The sequence below is a fragment of the Crocodylus porosus genome, unplaced genomic scaffold (genome assembly GCF_001723895.1).
Source record: "Crocodylus porosus isolate Cpor-Errol unplaced genomic scaffold, CroPor_comp1, whole genome shotgun sequence".
Lineage (NCBI taxonomy): Eukaryota > Metazoa > Chordata > Crocodylia > Crocodylidae > Crocodylus > Crocodylus porosus.
This window is the reverse complement of record NW_017728918.1, coordinates 37,080,172-37,107,432: the sequence shown is the minus strand read 5'-3', so window position 1 is coordinate 37,107,432 and position 27,261 is coordinate 37,080,172. Positions and strand designations below refer to the sequence as shown.

Sequence of the window (27,261 nt, the reverse complement as noted above, 5' to 3'; positions counted from 1 at the left end):
ATTCATTATAACAAAATAACTGCTGCAAATTTTCAATTTTGCAAGTTTCCATTATACAATTCCATGGAGATTTCAAATAGAACTTCTCACCATAATGAAAGGCTTTCTTTCTAATTTTTTGCAAAAAGTTTTTGGCTATTAAATATGTTTTGAAATAAATTACTGTGTCTTTCATAACATAATTAATTTTTATTTCTAACACAAACTGATCCTATCTGGAAAGGGAAAAAATAATCTTATTTTGAAGTCTTTTGATTAGAGTAGTGACCAAAAAGGTAGTAGGATCAAAGATAAAAGTCCTCATTATTTTTTTTGAAACAAAGTTTGTTGATGGTGAAAAAATAAAGTTTTCTGTATTGAAAGAGTAAGCCTATGTTTTCTAATGTAAATGTACAATCTATCAGTATCCATGACTCAACTCCTAAGCAGGAATGGATAGGATGGGAACCACTGAGATAACAGACACAAAAACATTAAACAACATAAAAATGCTTGATGGGACAAGAAAAGGACAGGGTCATGGGAAGGTAAGAAGAAACAGCAAAGGCATAGATAGTGATATATAAATGTTCTACATTTAAGTTCTGTGCTGTTTCATGTATTTAATACTGAAGTGAAAATAGATGAACAGTGAAGTGGAAAATTTGTAGCTGACACAAAATTATTTAGGTTAGTCAAGATTAAAAATGACAATGAGGAGCTTCCATAGGACCTAATTAACATAGCCAATTGAGCAACCTGATGGAAAATGAAATCCATTATGGACAACTTTAAGGTAATGTATTTTGGAATGAAGAATTTAAGCCATTCACACACACTGATATAGTCACTTAGGTAAATGGCCTAACCATCATTATGGACAGCTCAATTAACTCCTTTGCAATGCACAGTGGTCAACAGGGCAAAGGATATTAAGTTATATTACAGAAGATAGCCATTATATAGAATTATACAAAATTAAGGTTGGAAGGGACCTCATGAGGTCATCTAGTTCACCCCCCGCTCAAAGCAGGCTCATCCCCAACTAGATCATCCCAGCCAAGGATCCGTCTAGCCAAATCTTAAAAACCTCCAAGGACGGAGACTCCACAGCTTCTCTGGGTAATCTGTTCCCATGCTGTACTACCCTCCTAGTAAGAAAGTTTTCCTAATCTTTAACTTAAACTTCCCTTGCTACAACTTGAGACAATTGTTCCTTGTTCTGTAATTTTCTACCACTGAGAAATCTAACTCCATCCTTTTTGTAACCACCCTTCAGAAAGTTAAAGGCTGCTATCAAATCCCCCCCTCAGTCTTCTCTTCTTCAGACTAAATAAGCCCAGTTTCCTCAGAAGTCATGTGCCACAGCCCCCTAACCATTTTACTTGCCCTCTGCTGGACTCTCTGCAATTTGTCTACACCCCTTCTGTGGTGGGGGCCCCAAAATTGGACTCAATGCTCCAGATTGCTCGCAGAAGTGCCAAACAGAGGGAACTAATCACTTCCCTTGATGTGCTTGCAATGCTTCTACTAATGCAGCTCAGTATGCCATTGGCCTTCTTAGCAAAAAGGGCACACTATTGGCTCATATTCAGCTTATTGTCTACTGTTACCCCCAGCTCTTTTTCTGCAGAGCTGTTGCTTCGCCAGTGGGTCCCCAGACTGTTCCAGTTTGTTCCATCCTAAGTGCAGGACTTTGCACTTGTTCTTATTGAGCCTCATGAGATTTCTTTTAGTCCAATCCTCCAATTTATCAAGGTAACTCTGAATCCTAAGCCCTACCCTCCAGTACATCTACAACTCCCTCCAGCTTGGTGTCATCTGCACACCTGCTGAGGGCGCACTCCATCCCATCTTCCATGTCATTGATGATGATATTGAACAAAAATAACCCCAGGAACAACTCACGGGGCACTCCACTTGATACCAGCTGTCAGCTAGACATCAAGCCAGTGACTACTATCCTTTGAGCCCAACAATCCAGCCAATTTTCTATCCATCTTAAAGTTCATTCATCCAAGCTGTATCCCCTTAGCTTGTTTGAAAGAATGGTGTAGGAGACCACATCAAAGGCCTTGCTAAAACCAAGGTATATCATGTCCACTGCTCTCTCTGCATCCACAGAGCCAGTCCGGTCAGCATAGAAGGCAATCAGGTTGGTCAGGCATGACTTGCACTTGGTGAACCCATGCTGACTGTTTCTAATCACCTTCTTTCCGTCCAAGTGTTTGGAAATGGATTCCTTGAGGACATGCCCAAGAGGTAAGGATGACTGGTCTGTAGTTACCTGGATCCTCCTTTTTTCCTTGCTTAAAGTTAGGCACTATATTTGCCCTATTGCGATCATCCGGGACGTCTCCTGATAACAACAAGTTTTCGAAGCTAACGGCCAGCAGCTCTGCAATCACATTGGCCAACTCTCTTAGCACCCTCAGGTGCATCGTGCCCAGCCCCATGGACTTGTGCATGTCCAGCTTTTCTAAATAGTCTCTAACCTGTACTTTTGTCACTACTGGATGCTCACCTCCTCCCCAAACTTTGCTGCCACGTGCAGCAGTCTGGCTCTGCCTGTGAAGACTCTGCCTATGAAGACTGAGGTGAAAAAGTCATTGACTACTTCAGCCTTTTCTGCATCCTCTGTTGCTAGGTTGTTTCCCACATTTAATAAAATGCCCATAGTTTCCCTGGTTCTCCTCTTGTTTCTGACCATACAGCAGAAACCCTTCTTGTTATCCTTCCAGTCCCTTGCTACCTGCAACTCCAGTTATGCTTTGGCTTTCCTGAATTCATCCCTGCATGCCTGAGCAATACTTTTATATTCCTCCCTAGTTGTTTGCAAGTTTCCACTTGTTTTAAGCTTTGTTCTTGTGTTTTAGCTCATTGAAAAATTCCCTGCTAAATCAAGCTGGTCTTCTGCCATACTTGTGAGTCTTCCTGCATGTCGGGATTGTTTGTTCCTGCACCCTCAGTAAGGTTTCCTTAAAATACAGCCAGCTCCCCTGGCTTCCTTTCCCCCCTCAGACTGGGCTCCCAGAGGATCCTGCCCATCAGTTCCGTGAGTGAATTTTAGTCTGCTTTTCTGAAGTCTGGGGGCCTTACTCTGTTGTTCTCCTTCCCTCCTTCCTTTTCTTAGGATCCTAGAATAAATAATTTCATGGTCACTGTTGCCCAAGCTGCCATCCACTTCTACGTTCCCCACCACTTTCTGAAATGATTAAAATTCTGAAAGGCAAAAGTGTGGATAATATATAACTGAACAGAATAAAGAAAGTGGAGATTAAATGTAAATAATGTAAACAATCTCTAATAAAGATTGCAATGATTAACATTATCAACTTTCAGTCCCGTATTCACTTTGAATAGTATGCTGAATTCTGGTCAAACCTTCTTAAAACAGAAGAAACATAAATGAAAAAATGTCAAAACAAGAGCAATGAAAATTATTAGAGACAGAAATGAAGCAAAGAGAAGATAAACAAGCTGTGACATGAGATAGCAATAAGGGCAATTGAGTTTTCCTATTCATGTTGATTATAATACAAAAATAAGGCCATATACAGATATTCAGTTTCTCTTGGGAGAATCACTGCTCTCCAAGGAAAAACCAGGAGTGGACAGATGTTTAGGCTTTTTTTTCCCCAGAGCATAAAATGTGTGCTTCAAGAAAAAAATGACCCAGGGACAACCAGGGTTATAAACCCTCCAGGGAGAGTTTCTCCCAAGAGAATGAACATCTATACATATTCTCTTTTTCAAAGAAGCCACAGCACAACTCCAGCCTTCCAGTGTGCTTTGCTTCTGCCTCCCTACCTTCAAGGGCAGTGCATGTATCACTTCCTGGACTTTGCTGGTCCAGCCAAGCAAGGAATGGAATACACCCTTTCACAATCCCACATTGAGCTACAGGGAGACACAGATCAACCAAGCAGGACTGTCTTGTGCATTGCTGCCATTCTGTCTCCAGGAAGACTAAGGGAGCCTGCAGTGCATATTGAGACTTGGGCACAGGGTTCCCTTGGCTGTATAGCATCAGCACTGCAAGCTTTCTGCTCTTTAAGGGATCAGCCTTCAAATATATGTTTCGGTGTCCCCAGCTAATGAGGAAAAAAAACCTGGGAAAAGTTTCCCAGGTTAATTAAAAGTGTGTATGCAGTGTAAGTGAGCACTCAGTGAAATTAAAAGAAATACATTTAGTACTGATAAAAAAGCTAGTAGGCATTTTTTATTAAAAAGGCCACTATTCATCTCATGGAGCTCACTACTACCTTCAGATTTGTGAAGTGCCTCATAAAACGTTGACACTTTAGGGGAAGAGGGAAGGATCCAGTTAGTATTGATGAGTTTTTGAAATACCTCTTTTTACAAAGCTACATAGCAACTTTATTTTTGCTATCCAATAAAAACAAAGGACTGATCCAAAATATGCAGCTGTGGTCCCAGGATGACTGAATGTTCCAAACCATTGACTAATGTGGCAACCTCTACACATTTGAAGTCAGAAAAGGCTTATTCTGTGAATGAGAATTGCAGAACTAGACTTTTATGGTCAGTCTATTCTACCTTCTCATATCTGCACACACACACATATAAGAATATTGATTCTGGATATTTGTGCATGTGCACACACACACACACACACACACACACATATGTATGTACATACAAACACCTAATATTTGCATGCAGAAATTCTAGAATTGATTCATAATTTGCTATTTGACAGCATCCCTCAGTTCCACCATCTTTACTCACTGTTTTCTTCAGATCAAATAAACATGCCAAATTTATTAATGTCTGAATTACCATATTTACTCAAATAGAAGATGATCCTGATTATAAGATGAACCCCCAAATTAGATTCTATATATTGAAAATTAATAAATTTGTTATAATTTTCCTTGTATAGACCTAATTATTGGAGTTTTGTCTTGAATTTGTCTTCCCCTAACTGCTACAGTAGGGAAAAAAATTTGGGAGCTCAGGTAGCCCTTAGTTCTCTGCTTCCTCCCAATTTTTTCCCCTACCTGTCCCTTCCCCCTCCCCTTACTGTCAGACCCTGCTCTCCTTAAGCATGTGGAAGTGAGGAGAAAATTTGAACATACTAACCTTGCAATTAAACATGGCTTCAGCAAATTGCACATAGTACCCATACAGTTATGTCATCCAGAATTGATGCACTGTAACAGGTGCTGGGTGCACCTGTTACTTTAAGAAGGGAGAAGACTGTGGAAGGAGTTGAGTCAGCAGGAAGGAGACCACCTGACCAGAAAGGGGAGGAGCTTAACTGGGAGATAAGCTGGGGGCCAGAGCTGTTTCAACCTGACTGCTGACATGGAAGGAGCTCTTGAACAAGCAGCAGAAAGAAGGAGACTGCACTGCCAGGGGTTAAGAGAAGGCAGCCTTAGAACCACACAGGTTTGGGTGGTTTCGGAACTCAGAGTAGGTGGTCTCAAGAGGCCCAGTAGCAGGGCCAGAGCTTGGGAATAGAGTGGAGGTGGGACCAGAGAAGGTCTGTTGCCTGGGGCAACCAGGAGGTCTGGTGCTCAGGAAGGACTAGGTACCCAGCAGTAGTCAGAATAGCCAACAGAGGTGGGCAGACAGAGGCAGCAGCCTAAGCCCAGGAAGGGGCTAGGAAGATTGATGGCACAGGGACTGCAAATCCCAATAGTGGCAGAGACTGGGTCCTGGTACAGGCCTAGGAGTGGTGATAATTGCTAATATCTGTGAGGCATGGGCTTGATGTAAGGGTGGTTGGAGCCCTGTAATAAGCCCTTAAGGCGCTGAGTAGTAACACCTGTACAGGAGCAGGGATCCCTGGGGCAGCTTCCCATTCCAAGGATTTAATAACAATGAGGCGTGGAAGAAAATGTGAAAGGGAGCAAGCCTGAGGGGCAGAGAAAGGGCCAAACAGCCACTATGGTGCATCGTGGCCACCCCTGTGTCCAGCACGTGCTGCATTCACATTAATTTTTTTTAAAACTGCTACACGTTTTAGCACAGGGGTTTCATAAACACAATTCTGAGCACACATTAGCACCTACTTATATCTATCATAAACTAAGCACTGTATTAGTCCAATGCCAAAAGGGTCATTATTTACTACACAGTTAACTGGACTGCCTTCCACCAGAGTCAACAGCATTTTATGACATGGTGAGCCACAAAACTGTGTTCAGTTCACCCAGAATCCCTCTGTTACACCCTCTTTCAGTCTGGCACATATGATTAAGGTGACCCCACTCTCCACAGTGAACACACAGCTCAGCAGTGTTCAGTATATGTATATACTCCAGATACCTACAAAGGATCCATGTGCTAATTTGCCTGCATTCATAACTGGAGCCAGGTGTTCTTTTCACAAATCCTGGGATGCTCCAAAAATGTATATGCAAATGAAGTGCAGGGCAACGTGGTCTAGATTCACTTACTGAAGGGCAGGGTCACACTAATCATATGTGCCAGGCTGAGAAAGGGGCTGACAGAGGAATTCTGGGTATGCAATGTTTGTGGCTCACTATGACTTGAAAACCAATTGGCTGTGAGTGAGACTGCTTTTAATGGGCACTACCACACCTACATGTATTATTCAGATGGGGTATTCAGGTCTTTGTGGTAGGTTCCCATCAGCTTATTTTCCTGATGTGGGCCGTGTGTTTTATAGTCATGCTCAGTGTTGGCAACATTTAATCAACTTCATAGTTTGTCTTCATTGCCAAGCACATGCTAGTTTTAGACAATCTATTTAATGAGATTTCTTGGTATGTAATAATAATAAATGTGGCTTCCTTCCCATGCCAATCGGGGGGGAACCTCGTCTTTTATTTGAGTAAATATGTTACTGTAACTATTTCCATTCTCAGCTGTTTAACATTAATTAAGCATATCAAAACTGTCCAGGTATTAGTAACTAGTCTTACATATAGCAGGTACAATAAAGGGTTTAATAAGAGTTTCCCACCTGACTAACACAGCTGGCCTGGCTAAGTGTGCTCACTGCTCTCATATAGCTCTGATTCCTTGAACGGAACTTTGGAGAATTGTAGTTGGCAGAGGGATCCAGGTTGTGAACCCCAGGCACATCACTTGCAGCTTGAAGGTAGCTCTGACTAGAAGGGAAAGAGGGAAAAATAGTAAAGTACATGAATTTACAGATGGAATAAATTATGCTACTGAAGGTAGCAACTTGTATTAGCTTAAAAAATTCACTCCCTCAGGCTGTTTTCACTGCCTGTATAACATGGCACAGCCCTCTTGATCTGTGCAACTTTACACAAGCAGAGAATTTGGTCATAAGTTTACCAGTCACACATTAAAACTTATGAAACATTTTTGTCAAAATAAAATATTGCCAATCTTCCCTTGGCTACTCACCTTAAATTTTAAAGTAATAGTATGTCAAGGCTGATATGAACAACAACTGCTTCTGGAATATATACCAAGAAACCTGGGAAGCTGCAGTTTCTTCAGGGATAAAAATCCCTTTCATTTAGGATCCCTCTTTACTGCAGGTGTTATACATCAAGATATCTAAAGCATGAATATGTTTACAGAAGATCAAAGTATCACCTAAAGATGCACTTTGTATGGTGCACAGCTCATCTGTACAAATCTCAGAAATAATTTTCAGCTCTCCGTTTAGAGGAGAAATGGTACAATGACACTACTCCCACCCCTTCCTCACTTTCATAGCACTTCTGGGTGTGTCTGCCCTAGCTTTTAAATCTCAGGTTAAATGAATGTTCATTAGCTTAGAGTAAAGAGCACATGTCTACTCTAGATCAAAGAACTGTCATTCAGTTAGGGTAAAGAATAAATGGTTGCAGAAAAATTTTGATATAAGTGGGAATGGTGAGTTTTCATCATCCTCAAAACACAAGGGTAAGAAGTCTCAGGTGGGTCCTTCAAAGTGCAGCACATTAATAAATACTTCAGACAACAGTGATTTTAATGCAGAAATTACTTAGTTTCCACATTCATGAAGTCCCACTGCAGAAAAGCCAAAAACCTGATGGTCAAGCCATTCACCTGGGAAATTCAGGTAAGTGAGGCAGAGTATGGACTTGAACCTGGGTCTTTTGCATCCCAGGTAAGCACCATAATGAGTGGGCTATTGACTATTCTGGAGTAGTAGAACTCTTCTCTCTGAAAAACTTTCAAAGTTCTGGATTTCCTCTTGATATGGAACAGGAACCATGTTTGAAATTTTGAAAAATTTAAAGGAAAGGAGGGGAAACCTTTTCCCTTCAGCTCTCATTAGTTCTTGCCTTCCAGGAGATGCTTAAATTATTGCAAGATTGGCTGCTTGTTATTAGTCAAATCACACAGATTAAACAAAATGAAATTGTACAAGATTAATCTATGTTTATATGTCTGCATCAATAAAATAATATTTAAAGTAACAAATTAACATATCATACTGACTGTGTGTCTAATTCAGTTTACTATAACAACAACTGCAGTAAAGTACCATTGCAACCACAGGGTAACATTAATAAAAAAGCTTCTCCTAAAAACAAATAGACTAGATTAAGATAATTGAGCCTCACTATCCAAGTTCAGGAATATCCATTTGCTCAATGAAAATATGTAAACTTTCCTTTAAAAGTAGCAGGCTATTAAGAGCTTTCCCTTTCATATAAGCACCAAAGTTTTCCCTTTATTGTTCTGCCTTTATTGTTAATTTATTAATGTATATTTGTATAAAAACATTTTAATATTATTAATAAATATTATCTTCCAAAAGTGGATGAGACCAAAAAAAGTTCTCCACTTGTTATGGGACATTGCAAATAATACATCTTGAGACCAGAAGCAATCTGAAAAACACAAGAACTTTTAGGTTTTTTTCACTGAGATTTAGGCTTTCTAGGAGTTAAGTCATAGAGAACATGTGGAGAAAAAGGCTGAGAGAAATAAGATGTGCCAATACGATCAAAAAGCCTAAAAGTTCAATGATTTCTAACTTCTAATAGCTGACTTCTTTCTTTGCTATGCAAAGTAATCATTTAACAAGCTAATACTTAATTCTGGAATACCTACTTTCTCACAAGATACTACTATCATAAACTATAATCTACAATTTATATGGCAATAATTCATTAAGGAAATCCAGTATACTGTACTAATGCTAAGCAACTGAATTATGATGGATGAGGATTTAGATACTTCTTAGTAAGTAATTTTTACTTATCAGAGCACAGCAATTTATTCAAGGGACTGTAGCAGTGTAAGAGAAATGTTGCATATATTAGAGTGTAAAATGAAATTCAAATAGCTTCTATTAATATGTTGAATTTTTTCCAATATAAAGAAATGATAAATTGTAACCCAGAATAGCATTAAAACATTCCTGAGATATACTTTCAAATTAATCCTCTTGGGAAATTACAGATTATAAACCTGATATTACATTGATCCAGCCCCAAGTACATGTAGATATGACAGTTACAAACAAGAGGTGTCACCAGAAATGTAAATATCTACTTGCAAACTATTTATCATTCACCTGGATACGGGATATTGTTCAATGTACACAGTATATCAAAAACCATTTTGTGATAAAATATTGCTTTTAAATGGCAGCCATTCTGCATGCAGTAATAGGAACAAAATTCATGGCTTTCAGTTTTAAAAAGAAATGCAGATCTACTACTTTATGTACAAGCACTTTCTGGTTTGTACTAGGAATTTTTCCTTACAGACATGGAATGGAAACAAGACATTTATGAAGATTTGTGTTTGAACATTCCCTCCCGATGAGCACTTGAGGAGCGTGTACACACATTCCAGTCACTGAATGTGACCCCAATTTTCTCTCCCCACCCTCTGTAGTACTGGATGTTCAGAGAGGAGCAGCCTGGCAGCTTTTATCAGAATTCAGTTGCTTTTCTAGGATTCAGGTTCTTAGTTCCAATGAACAGCTTGGTGTCTGTAAAAGCAACTGGAAACTAGGGAGATCCCTCAGTTCTTTATGGTCCACTAATAACTATCCTGCAGATCACAGTTTGATAACCACTGCCCTAAGAAGAAAGCTTAGGCATTACTGAGGCTTACTCTGATATGGCTTAGCAGTGTGTTATGATGACACACACTGAATAATGACACAACATGCCATTACTGTGTCCTCTTTTGGTCATTTCATCTTACAGTGGGTTTTGAAGAGGCCCAAAGAAAGCCAAGAAGGATAGTGAGAGAGCAAGATATACAAACAATAATTGAGAACACAAACTGTTTATTTGCCTTCAACCCATATCCTTAAAATTTCCTTTTAATTTTTTTTCCATGGAAGATGTACTGAGCTCTCTATACCCAGCTAGCTGTTTGTCTGTTCATGACTTTACACAGCACCCTTTATTGTAATATCTAAACATTAAATTTAGTTTTATTTTTCCTAGAATAGGAAAAGTTTAGAGGCAATTTGACAAAACATTTCAAAATTGTGGAAAGCACTGTGTAAAGAAATCAACTCTTCTGTCTCCCTTCCTTCCTGAAAAAAAAGTGAAGGAAATTACAGAGCAATACCATATATTTACAACCAAGGAAAGAAAGCATTCTTTTGTCTAGTCAACCTGTTGAATGCATTGACCCAAGAAGTGGCTCAGTTTTAGAGGATGAAACTGCTAATAACAAGTGCAGCTATGTAAGCTAAGATAATATCATGGGTAATCAAGCATCATGCTTTGCCTACAGTGATAAGGAAGAAATCCATTTCCCTCACCATTACCCATCTAGCTATGTACTTTATGGGAGAATTTTGAAATGTGTCTTGTCATCGCCTCTGCTGCCAGAGAAGATGGATAAATAATTTGACCCTTTGTTTCTACTATGGCTTTTTCTCTTGCAAAGTTCATTCTGAATCAGTGCATTTTATTTACTGCTCTCTGTATATATATTCCTAAGAAAAGTAAAATCCCAGGCTCATCTGATTTATTTAGGCTGTCACAACAAGGACCTCCTTATAGTTCACATGCATTTTTATTTTCAGAAATCCTCCTTCCTTTGTGTTATGTGATTGTCAGAAAGATACAACAGACAATTTTTGTGTCAACACAGCCCACAGGCTTCGGCATGCAGTGTTGAGGGTAGTCTGAATCGTGCTCCACCTGCCATTCCACACTGCTTTGCCTCATTTTAGGACTGACTGATCTGCATACCCCTCTCATTGCTTTGGGCCCATGTTGGCTGCATAGCAGCTCACTCTTTAAAAGCTGTCAAAAATAGTCTATTTGAAGTCCCTATAATTCCATCAAAGTGCTATATTTAATATTATTGCCCTACAGCACTGTATTGTGTTACATAACCACTTGGAGTTGTGCAGAAGTCAAGGTAGTCATGGTAGTCTGGGATGAAGCAAAGATTCAGGAAACTCTTTAAAAACGTCATCATAATTAAGACATATGTAAGAAGTGGGTGAACCAGGGTTATACTTGTAACACTCTGCAATACTGGATCTAGAGTTTGGGCTATGACACATCAGGGGACTCTGACAAAGAAAAGTCATTACACAATAACGAGTGGAATGGGATCCCAAATTATATTAGCATCAATGTGCACCTTAACCAGTAAGGATCTTTCTTTGACTTATGAAATCTGGTTTTATATAAATAATTGGAATGACATATTATGATATGTTGGTTTTTCATCGTGTATCCTGGATCCCACCATATGGGCAGGCATAAACTAGTAGCTACTCTAAATTCTTCCCTGCCTCTTCTTTCCTTTGCTCAAAACAGTGACAGTGGAAGGTGATCAGTTTTGAAGCCAAGCATTACTGTGAGCATTTATAAATTGTCTGGTCTTAAGCATGCCATCCCTTATCTTGAGATCTATGCTTTCCTTCCTGGACATCTGACATGGTATGTCTTAAATCCCAATATATCCTAAAAATATATCTCAGGGATCAGTTCAAGACAACACTGACACAATGAAAATGTCGCAGCTCCATTTCCGTCAGCCTCCTGGCAACAGAAATATACCCCTTTTCTTGGCTTTCCTTTCTAGCCTTCCAGCACATAACCCTGCTTGTACCATAGAAAGGAACTTTTCAGAGTGCTTCTCTGAAGGTCAGTGAGACCTTCTTGAACATGCTCAGTAGGGATATAGTGGTGGCTAGAGACCACATTGGGTGTACCACTGAATTCAAGGGCTTAAAAAAATCTGTCCTGATAACTAGGCTGGAGTGTGCCAGAAGTTAGACCCAGAGAGAAGTGTTCTGGGACAACTCTTCGTGAACAGGGGCCAGGGGCCAGGAGACTGCAGTGGACTATCCTATTGAAAATACTGACTGGTCAGGGCTGTGTCAGCTCTGACTCCTGCTGCTAAAGAGAGATGTGAATTTGAGTAAATGCAGGAGTTCTTTTATACAATCCATTTGATCAATAAAGTTTCATGTGCCTGTATCTGGGTAGCAGAGGACAACTGGCTCTACCACAACAACATGTGGGAATAAATCCATGTTTTTCAATAAATAAGAGACGCATGATTTCCAACAGGTCCTGTCATCATCAATCTTCCAGTCCACCCTGCATTACTCTTGTTGAATCTGCCACAGTGACCCACTAGGTCCTCAAGTACAAGGTGAAAAAAAAAACTTTCAGAGGCATAGCATAAGTGCAGGGAATAGACATATGGCTCCATCAATTGCTCCATGAAGATAAAAATATCAATTAACTTCCTGAGCTTTGGCAAGCCTTAGACCCTATGCTGACTGTAGTATATTCTTCGATCACAAAAGCCCCTGCAGTGGCTGGGTAGTAACTGACCAACAGTAAGCCTCCAAATGATGCTGATCACATATATCTGAACAGTTAGGAAAGTTTTCATGTTGGTGCCTTGCTGTTATTGCACTTCTGGATGGGGTCTGCACGGACTTCTCCAGAAGTGCCCTTTATCATCCTGGAATTCTATAGCCACTCCTCATCTTTCCACTGTCCTCCCATCTCCCACCAGCTGTTACCCAAGAAATGATGTTCTGCCAGCCCAAAACAGATCCAATGAAAGTTCCTCCAGGACAAAGTGGTCTATTTCTTCCTCATCATCTTTCTGTTGAGGATGAACCTTCAGACACAGTAGCTGCTGCGATGTAGCCAAAAACACTGCAGTAAGTGCTTAGTAGCCTGGCAGGTGACCTCTAAAGTGACACCACTCAGCAGCAAGATGTCAAATACATTGCCAAAAGCCTCTGCCTACTTATGATGACCAAGACTGAGACATATTTCATTTATGCTGGTAGGTAACTTTGAAAAGCAGCAGGTAGCAAAAGAAGGGTGATGAGAGAGGAATTATGGGAATCTGAGAGTTTGGCCAAGTCCCAGAATTCCTGCCAATACTGGAATTCATGACATACGCCACAATATGTTGTAAGATAAGTCCCATACTTCATAGGGTCCATTAATGGGACAAAGGAGCCTGGATATCTGCTGTTAATGCTTGTGAGAGCAATGATTCTTGTGTAATATGAGATTTCCAGTGGTATGGACATTGCAAGGGCACATCATTAATATGCAAAAGTTATCCACATCACCGTGTAGACAAACAATTAATTTATCAGTCTTTACTCCTCATGATGAATCCAATTCAGGGTCACATGCTGCCATTCAGGCTCAGTCCCTTCTGCCTTTCCATTCAGCTGAGAGAGGGAGAGGAAAAGAAAGGTAATTGGGATTGGAGCTGGAGCATCAGACACCCAGCAGCAATCCAGGGACCCTGCACTGTACCCTCTCCACACACATACTTTTTTGCTCTGGGCTCTTTGATCTGCTCTACTGTCTATCACCCATCTTTGTAGAGGCAAATTTAGAGCTGAGAACAGAGCCACAGGTACCCCTAGCCAGTGCTGGAGGAGGCTGTAGCATTTTGAAACATTCCAGCGGGAGCAGAACAGAGGGGTGCATATGTCCTGGCTGAAATATTTGCTATATGAAAGGTTCTCAGCATGTTTCACTCAAAAACATTTCAGTTGTTAAGACTGTCCATGCTAGGAGCCTCCTTTGTCCCAATATCTTCATTAACTATCTGGAAGATGGGAAGGATTTAACCCTCAGCAAGTTTGTGGATGACACTAAGCTGGCGGGAGTAGTAAATCCACTGGAGGGTAGGGCTAGGATTCAGAGTGACCTAAACAAATTGAAAGATTGAGCCTAAAGAAATCTCAGGAGGTTCAACAAAGGTAAGTGCACAAGTCCTGTACTTAGGACAGAAGAATCTCATGCACCGCTACAGCCTGGAGACTGACTGGCTAAGCAGCAATTCTCCAGAAAAAGACCAGGGAGTTACAGTGGACAGTAAGACAGATATGAGTCAACAAAGTGTCCTTGTTGCCAAGAAAGCTAACAGCGTACTGGGCTGCTTAGTAAGAGCGTTGCAAGCAGATCAAGGGAAGTGATTATTCCCCTCTATTCAGGACTGGTGAGGCCACGTCTGGAGTACTGTGTTCAGTTTTGGGCCCCTCACTACAGAAAGGTTGTGGACAAATTAGAAATAGTTCAGTGGATGGCAATGGAAATGGTTAAGGGGCTGGGGCACATGACTTATGAGGAGAGGCTGAAGGAACTGGGCTTATTTAGTCTGGAGAAGAGAAGACTGAGGGGAAATATAAGACTTCAACTACCTGAAGAGTTCAAAAGTGGATGGAGCTAGACTGTTCCCCGTGGTGACAGATGACAGAACAAGAAGCAATAGTTTCAAGTTGCAGCAAGGGAGGTTTAGGTTGGACTTGAGGAAAAACTCTCTCACTGAGAGGGTGGTGAAGCTCTGGAACAAGTTACTTAGAAAGGTGGTTGAATCTCTATCCTTGGGGGTTTTTAAGGCCTGGCTTGACAAAGCCCTGGCTGGAATGATGTAGTTGGGGATGGTCCTGCTTTGAACAGGGGGTTGTACTAGATGACCTCCTGAGGTCCCCTTCAACCCTAATTTTCTATGATCTATGATTCTCAGTTATGTTTGCATCTGAGCCCCAAAACTCTCAGGATGGAAGATCACAACTGGTAATTTATAGCTGTTTTATCCCTTCCCCTTCCTCTCACATACACCTAATTCCAGAGCTCTAAGGGCATAGGCATATCCCTTCAGCAGCTCTGCAGGAAAAGCAGGCTTACCTGCCCACTTATATACCACTCAGAAATGTTCTGGAGGATGTTTCCTACCATGGTTACAAAGCATACTGTGGACAGAGATCTTGAGAGCAGTTGTGAATGACCACTCACTGTGTCTTTATCACTTAATTTTCTCAGGTTTGTCCCATGTAAAGTGGGAATAAGTGCGTGGGACCTAAGTTCCCTGCACATTTGGCAGAGCCAGGGAAGTAAGATATATTCAGCCATAGGCAATGTGTAGATAGGGACATGGGGGGGTGCATGGGCCCCCCCCCAAGATTGGCGCTCACCAGCTGGGGAACAAGGCTCGATAGCTGGTGCCCCCCGAGAATGTGAAGGCACCAAAGGAAGCACCAGCAACAGCAATTGGCTGCTGGGGGACCCCCCCCCAGTCGGTGATCCACCGCTGGTGCCCCCCCAGGATCAGGAGGCACCAGTCACCCATGTATATAGCAGCAAGAATCTTACCCCTGCATTCTTAATAAGTCACCTACTTCATGAAGAGAATGTGAGATTTCCAGAAAATCAATATTATTCAATGGACTCCACTGCGAGGGCCAAAAAAAATCTCATGTGTTAAGTAAAGATTTGTAATACTCCATAGTTTTGTGCTTTTGACTTTTTTTATGTCATCATAATTTCTACAAAATCTGTGAAAGAATTAATTATGATATTAGGGGAAATATAACCATCTTAGTTGGGTTGTCATTATGTGAGATGCAGAAACGTCTTTCAGTAACAGAAAGGATAAAATTTTCAAGAGAACAGGATGGCAGTTAACAAGCAGATGGCATTAGCAATTTTCCAGAAGTTATCAAAACCTATTTTGCTGAGAGGTTTGTATTTGAATGCACATTCATTCTTTACCTCGTATCTATCTTAACTTTGACTTTGGATATATATACAACCACTCATCAACCTGGATCTAATAATTGGGTTTAGCTAGAAGTGCCATTCTGTAGCAGCTGAAAGCCAGATAGTGACTTTGTGTAGCCCTACTGAAGTAAATTGGGGTCTGCATGGGGGCATGTTATGTACCAATTTAATTGCTATAGACTATAGATACTAAGTTTGACTCTCCCTAAAGGTAGAATTGTTATTTTAGGTCCCTTGGCATACTGCAGTTAATTTATCTATAGTAGAAAATTTACTTTCTAAGCTTTGCCAAACTATAATAGATTTTTTTTTAGTATGAATGTGATAGAAATTAGATTCTGGGCCAAATTCAATTAAAAATGCTACGTATTTCCCTTCCCTTTCATTTTTTAAAAAATGTCATCTTAGATATTGAATGATTGATTTATTAGAATAAGAATGAATTAGGAGAAGGGCAGAGATTACCATTCCTCTCCCTGTGAAATTTCTAATAATCACTAAAAGGAAAAATAAGGTCCTTTCTGTTTCAGTGAAATGTAATGCTTTCTTAATTCTAGAATGCTAGAGCCACAGGAACAATGACCAAAGATGATTTAATAACTGACTGTTATGGTTGTGATGGCCAGAACCAAAGGGGTTAATGAGCAACTTATATCAAAAAAAGATTTGTTTCTTGAAAGCATCTGGTAATGGCATATAGTTAATATTAGCTAAGGCAAAGCTTGCAAGATTGTTTCCCGCAGACGTATCCTGTCTGTCAGAAGCATAACCATAATGTTAAAATTAACTGTCTGTACCAATCATAAGACTAACATGGGCCCCAAGAAGCGGAACTAGAAAACAAAACTGCAGACTTTAGCTGATCTAACAATTTTTGCTTAAAACTCAGTAAAATTGGCAAACCTGACAACAAGGTATAATTAACACATTCAAAAAATTCCAAGTGGGTTGAACTTAGGCGGGGGAAAATGCTAATCTTAGACTACAAAATGATGTGGTATGATTTGCTTATTGGGTAAACCCAAGTTTAGGTAGTAACTTACTATAATAATTTCTAACACCTTTTAACCCCATAGGCTGTAGGGTAAGATTGTGAGTGGCTCTAAAGCCAACAGATTAGCACAGGACAGGATATAAAGGAACACGCACGTCAGGTGACCAGTAGAAAGGACAGAACAGAGTGGTCATTGCTGTTCCAAGCCTGGACTCCAGGCTCCCTGTGTGAGCAAGGACCAGATCCTGACTGAGGGGCATTCCCTGGTGTTCCCTCCGACAGCATGGATCGGGGACACCTGACTTCACTGGATCAACTTGATGTGTACCTGGCACTGAGGGACTATTGATAAGTTGCCAACCAAGTGGGAACTCTTTGTCAATTTGTCTGTCTGTTTTTATTATCACTGCCAATTTTTAACTTGTATTGTTATATTGTCTGTTTATTAGCTTAACCTTTTTATTAACTGTTATAGGTGTAAACCATATTTTGCTGTTTAAACATATTTTTGTTGCTATTTTGCTGCTCTAAGTAAAATTTATCTTTACTGTTATAAGTGAAAATCCTATTTGCTTCACTCCTAACTCTGCCTCCTTGATCCCAAACTAAACAGCCCAGTGGCTGATACTGTTGCAGCACCCAGTCAGACTGCAACCAAATTGATACACTCACAGTGGCCAGCTAGCCTGTGACATATGGTGAAGGACTTAGGATGCAAACATTTTACAAAATAATTTTAAGCATAATTTAGTTTTGTTCTCATTAACATCTTTAAATGGTAATACTACTAACCGTATGTATGAACTCACTACTGTTTTTGATGCTTTCCCTTGCTTAATTCTTTGCTCCCTGAAACAATGGCCTATAGAAGTTGGGGAGACAAATTTGAAAAGCATCTAGATAACTCTGTAGCCTTGAAAGTCCTATTGACTTTTATTGAATTTGGTCTCCCAAATTCCTCTTAAATGTTGGTTATGCTTTTAAATCACCTTGAGACTAGATTCACAAAGGGACTTGAGAACTGTGACACCTACCTCTTAGGTGCCTGGATACCATGTGGAATCCTCAACTACAAGTACCCTGAAACAACCTTTGGTTGTTTTTCATTCTGGGCAGTTAGGTTCCTAAACATGGGAAGCAAGGACCTACTTAAATCAGTGGATAAGAAATGCTGAAATTGAGGTTTCAGGCAAGCTCCATGAAAAGGCATGGGCTCCACAAAAAAGAGCAGGCTCCCTGTTCTTGGCAGGCTCCCTGAAAAAAAAAACTTACTCAAAATAAAATACTGGTTCCCTCTGGCTGCTGCTCCTGCCCCTTCCTGCTGATTGATGGTGATGGCTCTCTACCATATAGCACTGCCCTTTGCCACCAATTGGCAGTGGGGGTGGGGGGTGGGACTGCATGATGGACAGCACTCACAGCCAATAAGCCACCAGGGCCCCTTGGCCAATCAGAGGCATGGGGGGAATGCCACACTCTGCCCATGAAAATGGCTTGTGAAATTGGCTGGTAGCTGCCTCGAGTTCAGTAGATCCCTAGCCATGATGAAGTAGGGGGAGGCTTGTTTTCAAATTGATATGCTGCTCTTCTGTTCATTGGTACAGCAGATTGGACATGACTCTCTCAGCTCCCATGAGTGCCCCAGCCACTAGGCTATTAATCAATCTCCCCTGCCTATATAAATATTTAAGGACTTACGTGAAATGACTCCAAGAAGAGGTAAAAGGTAAAAGGGCATCATTCTAGAAAAGCTAATAGTTTGGGGATTTGAACACTTGCTTGCATGTGGGAGATCTGGTACAAGGCTGTGCTTCAGATCTGGCAGAATGGGGATGTAGAACAGCTCTATTTCCTCACTGGCCCTTTGTTTATAAGAAACACTCAATCTAATAGGTATTCTCATCCTAGTATGAGTATTCTCCCTGGGGTTAGGCACTGAGCTGTTGGCACCATCAGGGCTTAGATAGTTTTATGCATGCCCATAACATAAATTAAGATATGCAGGTACTTTAGGCCTCAAAGGAGTTAGGTGGGAGTGGGGGGAGGGGGAGGAAGGTGCTGAGCTGAGCCATTGTCAGACATGGCTAAGTCATTTTGTAGATATATAGTCCTTTGGAAATTGTTACCCATTATGGTTTTCTTTAAGAAGCCACTTCTTTCTTGCCTTTTTGTTTAATTTTCCCCACAAGATACATACCCATAGATATCCAATAGGCCCTGGCTTGCAAAAGAGTTAAATATGGGCTAAATCCCTCTGTATTCAGCAAAGGACTTTAAGCACCCACTTAAGTTTAATTAGAGTGAGTTGGACTTTAGCCATAAGTGCTTTATTGAATAAGGGACCCAGACTATGGAGACCGGTGATGACTCCATGTAACTTTTAAAAATGAAATAAAAGTTACATCAGGAAAATGGAGCTGTTTTCTATTTCACAAACTAAAAATATCTTTTTCCAAATTCTTGCCTGAAGCAGGAAATATTTTTTAAACCTTTTATTTTAGGAGCTTACTCAGAAAGAAAACCAAAACAAAAAACACAAAACAAAAAAAACCTTACCTCTTGATCTAGCTTTTCAAATGGGAAGTAAAAGTAAGACACTAGATGAGTTCAGGAGTGAAGAGGCACCTCAGTGTTAAAAAACAACACACATTTTCATCAGAACCTATAAATTCATGGTTGTAACTCTGACCTTTGTAACTCATTCTTGCTACAGCATACTACAGGCTGAACTACCTCTTTCCAATATGTCTGTCCTATCTGTTCAAATCTCTACACTCCTGTCAGAGCTTGAAGATCCCTCATTCCCCTTCCCTATTAACATTCCCATCTCCACCCCAGTCCAGTGGCCTTGTATTCAGGCCACAGCCAAAGTAATGGTAGCCTCTACTATCATTCAATGCATTGGGTTTGGAGTGCATGCCAGTGAAGAGCAAACAGACTTTGGAAGAACAAAGTGTCTTTCATTGCTCAGGAGCAAACACTATTCTCTTGACTGTAGTTGACAATTCTGCCACCATGGCATTGGTTTAATGATTGCCCTATTACTTTGATAACATTTTGTAATTAGCCATCAAACTGCTCTCAGTAAACCTCCAATTTCACCCCTCAGAGACTCTGAGCAGGCTACTAGTTCAGCTCAGAGCCTTGGAAAGCTGTTAATGAAGTGTGGAACTGGGTTTTTACAGTCAGGAGGATGAGAAAAAAAGCAAAGATTAATAAAAAAAGCAAATAAAAGATGAACATGGTTTTTCTACCCATTAATTTTTCTTCTCATCTCCTCTACTGAAAATATTCCCTCAATACCACCCTCTCCATCTCTGAAATACATATAGAAAACATTTTTTTAAATGAAGTGTTAAACTTAAAAATGAATGGGTGTATCAGCAACCTGTTGCAAAGGGTTGCAGTGAAATATTGCATTAATTTATATAGCAAGGAAGTATTCCAGAAACTTTTTAGCACAACCCCGAACCATCACAGGAGTATGATGAGCCCTTTTAGTTTCTGCATGTCAAGCAGTATTCCATCAGAAGGACAATATACCTAAACTTGCCACAATTTCCACCGTCACTGAAGCATCTGGCTTCAGCCACTGTCCGAGGCAGGATAACTGGACAAGCAGTTCCAATATTTTGTTTTTATTTTCTTATTTTACATGCCATGCAGTGCTATATTCCCAAATGAGTCCAAGGGTATACCTACGCAGCACAGTGCAATGCCATGCAGAAATATCCAAGCTCTGAATGAGATAGCTTGGGTACTAGAAGCAGTGTTAGTGTGGTGCTTCCCTCGGGCTTTTTTCTCAACAGGGCTGATTAGCTAGGAGGAAATGCTGTGCAAATGCTGCTATATGATCTTCCAGAAAATTATCTCCTGTTTAGAGGTAGAGTTAACATTTCTGAATGGCACTGCATTTCGTTACCTAGACATGCCACAGGGACAGAAGCTTGTTGAGGAGATTAGGTAGAATCTAATCTTGTCAGGCAAGATTATAATAGCTTCAGTGACTGTGATTATTTTATGTTAGATAAATGAACCATTTTTCGTAATGCTATACCATTTACTGGTGAAATACTACCACATATCAGAGATATATTCAACGTAGATGTACGATCTACAGTAAAGTCTGTTAGAGAAATGAGGAAAAATTACACAGCATATTGTTACTATTATAATTCTACTGTTATCTGTCTGCATGACTGTTAACAATATGACCAGAAAAGAGCAAATGTTATAACTCTGGGTTAAATGCTATTATTACTCCTTTTTTCATAAGCAGTTAGCCATTTTCAGAACACTACACAACCTTCCTGTTAGGAGAAACTGATACTAGATCTTGATATTGCATTGATTCAATCCGTGCATTTATAAGTTGGCACAAAGTCCTGTTTCCCTGAATAAAGGTGAAATCAAACATCAGAATGCATTTTTTTGCTGCTAGTTTCAAACCTCTTTCCAGACATACTTACTCCATAAGGCTCTCTTCTGGTTTTTTTCCTTAGAGTTGTGCTACATGTACTTCTGGTGGCTGTCACTAGTGTTTTCTCACTACTGTCTCTCTCAACTTCTCTGTTTTTTGGCTGCTTCTGTCAGATATATGGAGATACTGCTCTGGTCCAGTCACCCCCAGGCTCCTCTATTGCTTATTAGATAATAATAACATTATTTTGAGCCACACGATTCAGTTTATACTCTCAGCGTATTTTGAGCAAAGGCTCCTATATTTCAGGTATGAATTCAATAAAATTGCTCAATGGCTTTTTAGATTTCTCCTGAAAGAAAGGCAGCTTTTTATACTTCCTGGCTTCTGTGAGGCTTAACCCAAATCCATAATGATATTATACTCCACCTGTAAACAACAGGGTGAAATAAAAAGGTTTGTGCTTTACCTCAAAGTCTATATTTGATACAGGATATATGCAACTATAAAACTAAAAATGTTGATTTGTTTCCCTATCCTGATTACAAATAGTCAAGACAATTTCTATGGCAAATGTGAGTACAGGCATGATTCCAAGAAGCAAAAAACTCAAACTGTGATAGATACATGAATCTGCTTCTGCTTCCATCACTGCATATTTTATTATGCTATATATCTCTCAAATCTACGTTTATTATAATAACAAAGTATACCAGGAAGTCAGCCACTTGGATTTACAATAGTGGGACTTGCACTACCCTCGTTTTAATTTTTGAAGTACAATAGCAAGCAAAGAGAGAGTTTAAGGAACAATGCTTTGTCTATCCTTCCACCATGCTGAGCTCAGGAGTGGCTCCATGAAGCACACCCCAGCCTCTACTAAACCCTGGTAGTGAGGCAAAGTACCCTTGTCAGAGTAGCCTGGGTCTATGCTAAAAGTATACTTGTAAACAGAGGCCAAGAGTGGTGTTAGCTGCATCCTCATGGCTTTTATAAAGCAGCCACATCTCATTTGTGGGATCTGGCACACATGAAGCAGGCACGCATGGGGTGAGTGGTTTCACAGAATTATTCCCATGCATAGCACGGAGGCACTATAGGCATGCCCATCGAGTCAGATTTTTAAAGGTATATAAGGACATGTCAGCATTTGAAACCACCACTAAATGCCATCTTCCCCTTTAAGCACCTAAATATCACCCTGAAATGGTACTAACCTGATCTTGTACTTACTTTTTACTGGACGCGTCTACACAGATGCTTAATGGGCAGAAGGCTGATTCTACTGTGCATTAGTGTGGTGGGCAAAGCCCATGCTAATGTGTTAATACACAGTAGATTTAGTCTAATACACAGTAGTATCACAAACAACACCCCCATTCATCTGCCCTAATGTGCAGTAGTGCTGATTTTGGCACGTTGATTATGGTACCTGTTATTACAGGTACTAAATGTGCCATAATTACAGCTCATGTATGAACATGTAGACGTGCCCACTCAGAACTTTCATTTGGATCAAAAGCCATTAGGGGGAGAAGACTTTCTTACTAGAAATGACTTCTTTGTCTTAAAAAAGAAACAATTTCTCCATTAAAGTTTTCACTAAGTCAGATACTCTTAAAAGTTTACAGTAAAAATGCTATTTGACCAGCAACATGTTGCTAAATAAAATAACTTGTTGTAAATTATATGCATCTGTCATTTAGATTTCAAACAATTCAGAACAACCAAATACAGATGGCTTATTTTAATCAGATAAGAAAAAAGGTAAAAATCAGCTAAATTCTAAGCACTTCATCCCTCAGCACAGGTGGCTGATGAAATTAATTTTAGTTAGGTGCATACAGTTTTAAGCTTTGTTGAAGCTGAGCTACAAGCTAATGTTTTATTTTTCTACATTCAGGATACGGTATAACTCCAAACAGAGTCTTCTGAAACTATTAAGCCAATATACATACAGATATAGTAATTTATTAACAATGAACATTTGTTACACCACTGCAATAATTCTACATTTGTTACTGCAAGAATATTAGTGTTGAGTCAAAGACCTGAGTGCTTTTTCAGATCTCAGACCTGAGCCAATATTACACAACTGCACAACAGGATAAGGACGTGTATGTATTCCTTTTATTCCTTTGTGTGAGTCTTCTCCACCTGGTGGACAGGCCAATAGCCAATGAATACACCTGAAATCATTTACCAAAAGAAAGAATCTGTGTTGGATAAGTTCTGCCAGTCATTGCAAAGGAAGAATTAGAAATTAGAAGGTGGCTGTTAGTAACAAGCTGGTTCCTAGTCTGTTCCTGGCACAGTGCAACTACATATAACCCTGGCTCATAGCTTGATCCACAACTGAATCATAGAAAATCAGGGTGGAAAGGGACCTTGGGGCTAGGCACAGACATTACACATAAACCAGTTTAAGTGATCAGAAACTGGTTTAAACCTGTATCAGAACAGATGTTCAGTACACACACACCAAATTGATACCACATTCAACCAGGTTTATCTCAAACCAGTTTCAGCCATTTTCAGACTTAACTGATTTGGCTAAGACCGGTTTATGCAATGTCTGTCCCAGATCTCTTGCTGGTTTAAGATAAATCAGAGTCCCCCAGTATCCCAGTGTGGTTTCTAGGCTGTGGGGGTGTGTGTGTTTCTACCCAACAGCAGAGCTGGCCCCTCCCATCTTCTCCCTGGCTGAGATTTGCAGGCACAGCAGGGTCTGCTGACTTCCCCGTGCCCTCCTCCCTTTTGCCACTTACTGCTTAAGTAGGGATCTCTTCCTCCTTTCTCCCACAGCACAGATCATAGCCAGCATGTGGTATGCTAGCTGATACTATATAAGGCTCTGGTAGAGACTGCAGACACAGCAGGGTCTGCATGGCTTCCCCCTGTCCGAATCCCCCCTCACTGTTCAAGCAGGACATCTCCCACTCCCTCCTTTTGCCCACAGAATGGACCCCAGCCCCAGGGACCTTAGGCATGTGGTGTGCTAGCTAATGTGGAGAGGTGTTTCATGTGAGCCTCCAATTTCATTGGGACAGGCTGGCAGACAGAACAGGACTTTTGGAGCTAATTAACAGGTCAGCCTGGTAAGCTGTTTACGAAGTTTGAAGTAATAGGAGAGAGGCCATTTTTTGCTAATTGGGTGATAAAGACTGTTATCAGCCTCCTCCCCCCGCCCCCCCCCGGGTTGGCTTGCTTGCCTGTCAGTTTGCTGCAGACAGTCTGAGGAAGCAAGGAGGGAGACTGAAAAGCTCTGTATCATCAACAGATGCATGCATTGCACCCACCCTGCCTTGCCTCAGAGTGCTAGCCCAGGGCTAGGGGCTGACAACATTCCCATGCCTTGAGCAGCCAGCAGGGAAAAGCCTCCCTAATCAGAGGTCCCGCTGAGGCTTGGCCATGTCCCCTTCAGCTCAGCTCCCTGAAGAAGAGAAGGGAGGGCTGTTCTAATGCCCTCTGGCTTCTTGCTTGAGCCACTGCAGGCATGTGCCTGAATTTCTGCAGTCCAGATAGAATGTCTGTCCAGTTACCAAGCAGTTCAGCCTAGCCAGGTTAAACTAACCTGCAAAGATTGAATCAGTTCAGGGTCAGGCTTTTTGAATGTCTGTCCCTAGCCTCAGTGCACATAAACCAGTTTGCATATGGCTTCAACTGGTTTGAGATAAACCTGGTTGAATGTAGTATCGGACTTAACTGATTTGGGTCAAACTGGTTTCTGCAATGTCTGTCCCAGATCCTTTGCTGGTTTAAGTTAAATCAAACTCCCCCAGCATCCTGGCATGCTCTCTGGGCTAGGTGGGGCTCTTTGCTCCACAGCAGTGCTGGCCCCTGCCCTCTGCTCCCTGGCTACAGCTCCGGCAGAGACTTGCAGGCACAGCAAGACTTGCTGGCTTCCCTGTGCTCCTCTCCTTCCTCACCCTCTCACTACTCACTACTTAAGCAGAGATCCTTTCCTCCTCTCTGCCACAGCATGGGCTGCAGCCAGCATGTGGTATGCTAGCTAATGCTGTTTAAGGCAGATAGAACAGTGTCCGCTTAGGGCTTTTTGAAACTAATCAACAGCTCAGTTGGCAATGTCCCTGCATTCCTTCCTCTGGGAAAAGCTGCTTAAGCAGAGCTTAAATTAATGAGAGAGACTTTATTTTCTGATGGGGTGCTAAATGCTGATAACAGAGCTGATAAATGCTTTGTTATCAAGGAATGGGGGAACCCCTCCCTAATCACAGCATCCTGCCTGGGCCTGTGGAAGGGGAGGTTGGGCTTCTCTAGCACCCTCCAGCTTCTAGCCTGAGCCACTGCAGGCATGTGCTGGTATTTTTTCAGTCCAGAGGAGATGTCTGTACAGTTACAAAGTGATTTAGCCTAGGCAGGTTCAATTAAAATGCTATGTTTAATCAATTCAGACTCACGCTTTTTGAATGTCTGTCCACAGCTAAAGAGGTCATCTAGTCCAACCCTGCTCAGAGCAGGGCCATTTGCAAACAGATCATCCCAGCCAAGGCTTTGTCTTCCCAGGTCTTAAAAACTTCAAGGATGGAAACTCCACAACTTCGCTGGATAACTTGTGCTTTGCTACCCTTCTAGCAAGAAAGTTTTTCCTAATATCTAACCTAAACTTCCCTTGCTGCAACTTGAGACCATTGCTCCTTGTTCTTTCATCTGTCATCGTTGAGAACAGTCTTAGCTCCATCTTCTTTGTAACTACATTTCATGTAGTTGAAAGCTGCTATTAAATCCTCTCTCATTCTTTTCTCCAGACTAAATGAGCCCAGTTCCCTCTGCCTGTCCTTAGAAATTAAGTGCCACAGCCCCCTAAATATTTTTGTTGCCCTCTGCTGGACTCTATCCAATTTGTCCACATCCTTTGTATAGTGGGAGGGGCAAAAACTGGACACACTACTCCAGATGTGGCCTCACCAGTGCTGAATAGAGAGGAAGAATAACTTCTTTTGATCTGCTGGCAACACTGCTATCAATGCAGTCCAGTATGCCATTAGCCTTCTTTGTAACAAGAGCACACTGTTGGCTCATACAATAAAAACTTTGTTATCCAGCACCCATGGGGAATGGAGAGTGCAGGATAACAAAATATGCCAGATAACTGAGCAGCCAGAACAGGTGTCTTTGCTGAGGGTTCATCCCATACCATTTCCCAGGTCCTTGATGAAGATATTGAACAAGACCGGCCCCAGGATCGACTCCTGGAGCACTCCACTTGATACCAGCTGCCAGCTAGACATCAAACCATTGATTACTAGAATCTTTAATTTTTAATTGAATCTTTAATAATATTCTATGATGTTATTAGGGGCCTCCTCCTTTCCTAGTTTGATTTCAGTGGTGACACTGCCATAGAATTCTGGGGAATCACAAACAGGCCCAGGTGATAGCTGTAGCACTAGAACAGCAGTCTGCTTTAAATATTTATTCAAAGGATATATTGCAAGGGGATACAGTTTTGGTGCATATCAGCTGCTCATTCTAGGAGCAGCAAGTTACTGAGCTTTAGTTTCCACATACAGTAGGATATGAAATTGCACAAAGGCAATTATAACACTGCATGTAATGCATGATATACAGCCACCCCTTTTAACTTGCAGTAACTTGTTTGTATGCCTATGGCCCCCTATCAGTTTGTGTCAACATGCAACATGTTTCCGTGCTACTGATCGTAGAATCATAGAACCATAGAAGTAGGGTTGGAAGGGACCTTATAGATCTTCAAGTCCGACCCCCTGCCAGGGCAGGAGAAAAAAAACTGGGCTCAAATGATCCTAGCTAGGTAGGCATCAAGCCTCGTCTTACAGACCCCCAGGGTAGGAGCCAGCACCACTTCTCTTGGAAGTTGGTTCCAGATCCTAGCCGCCCTGACCGTGAAGTAGTTCTTA

General features: G+C 41.1%; 1 protein-coding gene across 1 annotated transcript in view; it reads right to left on the bottom strand.

The window, feature by feature from the left end:
* Positions 1-27,261, bottom strand: part of DLGAP2 (DLG associated protein 2) — a 162,946-nt gene that overhangs the window by 97,655 nt on the left and 38,030 nt on the right. Inside the window, exon 3 of the mRNA XM_019537482.1 lies at positions 6,938-7,085. Within this exon, the coding sequence (XP_019393027.1) occupies positions 6,938-7,085 (148 nt within the window). The remainder of the gene's footprint in view (positions 1-6,937; positions 7,086-27,261) is intronic.